At 35.2% G+C, this 6,183-nt stretch overlaps 1 protein-coding gene across 1 annotated transcript in view; it reads right to left on the minus strand.

Moving 5' to 3' along the window:
- ttpa (tocopherol (alpha) transfer protein) overlaps positions 1-5,443 on the minus strand; it is a 14,494-nt gene extending 9,051 nt beyond the window's left edge. The window contains exon 1 of the mRNA XM_015381692.1: positions 5,264-5,443. Within this exon, the coding sequence (XP_015237178.1) occupies positions 5,264-5,443 (180 nt within the window). The remainder of the gene's footprint in view (positions 1-5,263) is intronic.
- Between the last annotated feature and the right edge of the window lie 740 nt (positions 5,444-6,183).

Consider the following 6,183-nt stretch of genomic DNA (forward strand, 5'->3'; position numbering starts at 1 on the left):
CTTATTTCAAATTTGAAACATTGTCTAGCCTGTAAGGTGTTAAAAAAAAAAAGAACCAATTAATCGAATCGAATTGTATCGTGGTGTATTCTTGAGTATCGAAAATAATCAAATCGTTGGGTCAGGAAATCGATACTGAATCGAATCGCCATGATGGGTGTGATTTACACCCCTAATAATTCACTGCACTTATTTCATTGAGGGATGGCGTGATGTTAATGCCTAAGTATGTAAAACCTTTTGCAGTCGTTTTAAATGGGGTAACCACACTAGGACTTCTCCTTTCTTCTTCATTAAGAAACATTAAATCTGATTTAGAAATATACATTTTTTTATCCTGAAAATTCACAGAATTCTTTTGTTAGATCTAATAAATTGGGAATACTGATCTTTAAATTACTGATGAAAAATATGATGTCATCCGCAAACAGGGAAATGACATGATCCCTTCCTCCAATTCTAATTCCTGATATTCCTATATTCACTCTAACAGCCATCACCGGTTCTATTGCCAGTGCAAAAAGCAACAGTGACAGAGGGCGCACCTGTCTAGTTGACCGTTGTAAATTAAAAGGTTTTGACATATTATTATTGGTTAAAACTTGTGCTATGGGATCAGTATATAGTAGTCGTATCCATCTTAGAAAGCTTTCACCCAGTCCATATTTGGGGAGCATTTTAAACAGATAAGTCCACTCTATTCTGTTAAAAGCTTGATGTGCATCCAATGATAACCTCGCTGTGTGTTTGCAATTATGTTTTTCATGTAGTACATTAAGAATCCGTCTTATATTATGGTAAAACTCTATTGGAAGTCCATCAGGAGGCGTTTAACACTATTCATGCTGCCTATTGCTTCAGATAGATCTTTTATTGTTAAAGGACTATTAAGAGTTCTTTTCTCCGCCTCTGAAATGGTTTTGAATTTTAATTGATTAAGAAATGCAGCTTGAGTTTCTTCATTTCCACAATTTTCAGATTTATACAAGGTTTTGTAGAATTCTCTAAAATGTTCATTTATTTCTGAAGGGTCTGTTGTTAAAACGCCAAATATGGATTTGATGCTGTTAATTTCTCTTTCTGCTTGCATCTGTTTTATCCTCCAAGCCAATAATTTACCGGCCTTTTCTCCTTGATCATAAAATGCTTGTTTCGTCCACATTAAGCTTTTCTCCACTCTCTCTGTTGTTAATGTTTCATATCTGGTTCTTAAAACATTCAGTTTGTGTAATGTTGTATGATCATTACTCTGATAAATCTCTGTTTCGCTGGATTTAATTTGTTCCTCTAATGATTTTAATTCTTGGTTATATTGTTTATTTTTATTGCTGCTACAGCTGATAATTTCTCCTCTGATGTAAGCTTTAAACGCTTCCCTTCTAATACTAGCTGTTGTTACATCATTATTCAATTAAAAATATTTGTCAATGCAAGTTTCTATAAATGTAACAAATTTTGAGTCTTTTAGCAAAGATGTCTGCATCGTTTCACTCCTTGATCAATCCTATTTACTTTAATTTCCAGGGACACTGCAGCATGGTCACTGAGTACAATACGATCATACCAGCAGTTCTCCACGTGAGGCAATAACTCCACAGAGATAACAAAATAATCAATACGCGAATGGGATTGAAGTGTGCTTGAGTAACATGAAAATCCCCTGTTGCTTGGGTTCCTTGTTCTCCATACTTCATTTATTCTTAAGTCTTTTATATAATTAAGGAGTATTTTCCTGGTTTGTGAATGACGGGTATCACTTTGAGTAGATTTATCCAGACTGGGGTTCAGGGTGCAGTTAAAGTCCCCTCCTATAATATAAAGTTTCTCCAGGGTTGACAAGGTTAAGAATACATTTTCATAAAAGGATGGATTATCATTGTTAGGTCCATAAATATTTATCAAATTTAGTTTTAATGTTGAAATATGTCCCTGCACAATTATATATCTCCCATAGGGTTCTTTGATTGACCTTATAGTTTGAAATGGTTTTGACTTTTGCACAAGAATATTAACTCCTCTGGCGTGACTGGTAAAGGAAGAGTGATATACCTGATCCTGTCATCTTTTGGTTATACGATGTATTTCTGTCTCAATCAAATGAGATTCTTGTAGAAAAAATATTCTAGATTTCAAATATTTTAATCAGTCTAATTCTTGTTTCAATTTAGTTAGCTTTCGTATTCCTCTGACATTCCAGCTAGTGATTTTGAAATTCAAAGCATTTCCCTTGATTGTCTTCTCTATATCAGATTATTTAATTTATTATTGGACTAAAAATAAATTAGGTAAAGGTAGAACTGAAAAAGCAGGTTTGCATATGCATTCACACAATCATCCATACAATACACAGAACAAGTCATAAACATTCCCCAAATTAACTTCAATGAGGAGCAATTAGTCAACGTGACCTAACCAAAACACTATATAATACCATCAGCCCTTGGTAGAACAGTAATAACTAATTTAAGGCTCAACTTTCAGCATTAATTATCAAACAGTTCAAATTAGACTTAAACACACAAAAGCATATTTATATGAACTGACAATTAACTTAGAACTTATCCTGCTTATGTTCCGGTTGTTAATCAGCTCTATTGGAGCAGGAATAGCCACATAAAATGTTGTATCCGTTTACCTGTTTTCTAAGCATTTTGTCTTTCATGACTCACTGATCAAAGGCACCCGCTGTTTTTATTTTGGAAAAGTCTTGTAAAATGTTTTGGCTTCTTGAGGTATTGAGAAGAGATGAATTTTTCGATATCAACAAACAGCTTCACCACCGGGTGGTACCCCGTGTCTGATCCGTACCGTCTCTGCAGATAAATCCTGTGCAAACATGATTTTGGCCCCATCATATGTAATTTCTCTTTTCTTGCCTCTCGGTACACAAATTCGTTCTCCAGGACCTTTAAAAAGTGAATCAGAACCGCTCTGCCTTGGTTTGGTTTCCCAGAGGCCGGTGTGCGATGTACCCGTTCCAATGTGAATGACTTATCCGGTGCCAGATCCAGCCATTTCGGTAGCATGTTGCTAATTAAGTCGAAAAAGCGATTTTCCTCCCTCTGCCGTATCAAGATGACAATGCACCAATACACACAGTGAGACTGGTGAAAGATTGGTTTGATGAACATGAAAGTGAAGTTGAACATCTCCCATGGCCTGCACTGTCAAGAGATCTAAATATTATTGAGCCACTTTGGGGTGTTTTGGAGCGAGTCAGGAAACATTTTCCTCCACCATCACGTCGTGACCTGGCCACTATCCTGCAAGAAGAATGGCTTAAAATCCCTCTGACCGCTGTGCAGGACTCGTATATGTCATTCCCAAGACGAATTGATGCTGTATTGGCTGCAAAAGAAGGCCCTACATCATACCAATAAATTATTGGGGCCTAAAACCAGGTGTTTCATTTTCATTGTCCAACCCCTGTATATCCATATCTATATCTCTCCCTCTCTCTCTGTCTCTTGCTCTATGTGTGTATACACAAATTCACTAAAGAAAGCTAATTTTAAACACATACCATTTAATTTCCCCTTGGTGTGTAGATAAGCTTTGCACATGCTTTCTACTTTGGCTGCATTTTTTTATACACACATATAAACACTTGAAAATCCTGCCTGTTTTAGTTATTTTCTATTTCTTTTTTTTTTGTCAAATCAATACATTTTTACAAGCATTCTGCACTTAATTAATGACTGACCTGAAACTACCAACCATACATTAGGATAATATTAATGTTGCATATATCAGAAAAAAATCAACTGATCAAATGCTGTATCTAGTGTCAATTTATTTCAAACTGTATACTTTAATAAAATGCAACTCTAGGGAATCTTAAAAGGAAATGTTCTGCATTCAGCTACAGCACATTGCTATATACTTTGTAGAAAAATCAAAACAAACAAAACATTTCTAACAAAGCTGGACAGTCTTGAAAAGGGACCTAGATCTTTTAAGTTTTTAATAATAAAAATGTTACATTGTTATTATTTCCTTATTAAAGAACTGAAATTGCACCAAACTGTAACTGCAGTAAAACCCAACGCGGATCTTATAAAAAAAATATAAAAACAGAAAAACATTTCTAAATAAATCAAAATAGGAAAAGCTTCTTGTGTTCTGTGTTAAAGTTAGACTATGTGTGTCACAACTGCAGAGCTCTGATCCACTTGGCTGAGCTTTAGTCTCTGAGGCTCGCTTGTTTGGGTTTATTCTCTGTTCACGCTTAGAAACATTCTGTCTCTAAACATAAGTGCCAAAACAAACAGTAAAGGATTATCTTGAAAGAAAATATGACAAGAAGACAATAAAGTCAAATAAATCCAGATTTCATGCTTTTCAAAGAGGCTGTTTGTTTTTGCCTTCTATGTTTGACAAGATTTTATAAATTAGTTCAGTAAAGTTTTTAGTATAAAATACCAACCCAAAGAAATGTAAGACTGGCATCTTTGTTGAACCGCAGACATTATTCATGGACTCAGTCCTCATTGTTCATTATCTATTTTTTATGTGAATCTGATTTGCTGTTTTAGGGCAACTTACTATATCGTCCGTTTCTGCTGTTCTCACCTATGGTAACTTTCAAGAAATCTTTTTCTCCAAAGATCTTATTTGAAAATTTTTCTTGCACTTGAATTATTAGATTTTAATCTTTTCTCTATTTTATTTATTTTTTTTACTTTTTTCTTCAAAATAGCAGACAAAGTAAGATTTATTTTCTCTATATTGTGATTAAAAATAAGATTAGACAGTTATCCTGTGATCAAGTAATCTTTAAACCAAATGTTTTTCTTTACTTTTACATGATTCAGTTTTAGGATAACTTCTGTTAAGCATGTAAAACGATGCCTAGACCACAGATTCCCCCTGGGGGACTGCAAAATGATTTGATAGTCATGTTGATGTAATCCCTAAAGTAAATAGAGGGCTGAAAAATATGAAATACATAAATGGAAATGTCCCATGAAATAAGTAGAAAGAAAACAGCAGCAGCAGATTATAGGGGATTATAGAGCTAAACTGAGTCAAAAGGAACAAGTAACTAAAGGCTTCCTGGAAATGTAGTGTAATGAAATACAATATTTGACTTTGAAAGGTAGTGAAAGGTATAAGTTATAAAAAAAACAAAAACAAAACATAGAACACAAAAAAATAATCAAGTAAAGATACTCCAAAAAAAAAAAAAAAAAATACAAAAGTGCAGTAATCTTGTAGATGTACTGTTTTCCTTCCACCTGTTGGTGACATAGAGGTGCTTTACCTTGAGGGAGAGCTGCAGGTCGAAGTCTCTGGCGCGCAGGAACCTGATGAGGAAGCAGTCGGAGAAGCTTCCCACCGAGGACCGGTCATCGGCCTCCTCTGCTGCCCGCCTCAGGCTCACCACGTACGGCCTCAGCTGCTCGGAGTCATCCGGAAGCTCATTGAGCTGTGATCCGTTCATGTCGCGCTCAGGATGGGATCCTGCTGCTGCTGCTTCTCCCCTAAATGTGCCAAAGTCCGGACAGGGGCGGCATCAGGGGAGGGGTGCGGGGCGGGATTGTATGGCACCATGTTTTTATAACGAACACATGTTTTGGTTTCATGTCATCATCACACTCTGACATCTTCTGAAGTCCTCACAGGCAGAAATTACTTTAAGGAGTTTTTATTTATTTATTTATTGTTTAACATTTTTCATCGTTGATGATCATCAGTCTACAGAAGAGGATCAGGGCCACTGGAAAAAAAAAAGTTAGCTGATTTTTTACTATTATTTCAGTTTAGTATGGGAAAAAAGTCAGAAGTCTGACTTTTTTCTTTGAATTCTTACTTTAATCTCAGAATTCTGACTTTAATCTCAAAATTTAGACTTTTTTATTGTCAGAATTCTGAGATTAAAGTCAGAATTAGTCAGAATTCTGACTTTTTTCCCATACTAAACTGAAATAAAATTTAAAAATCAGTTAACTGTTTTTTTTCAATGGCCCTAATCCTCTTTCGTATCAGTCAGCTGAAAACCTGCATCATTATCATCTTTCACACAGAGAACTAGGCCTGCTATTAAAATGCTACATCATGTTTTTCTTTTATCCTTTTTTAAATAAAGGATGGTGTTATAAAGGTCAGCCACAAAACAAAAATGACGGGACTTGTTTTGCTTTTTGTCTGTCTTTCAGAGAAACAACCATCTGAACATCATTT

The sequence above is a fragment of the Cyprinodon variegatus genome, unplaced genomic scaffold (genome assembly GCF_000732505.1).
Source record: "Cyprinodon variegatus isolate N-32 unplaced genomic scaffold, C_variegatus-1.0 Scaffold239, whole genome shotgun sequence".
Lineage (NCBI taxonomy): Eukaryota > Metazoa > Chordata > Actinopteri > Cyprinodontiformes > Cyprinodontidae > Cyprinodon > Cyprinodon variegatus.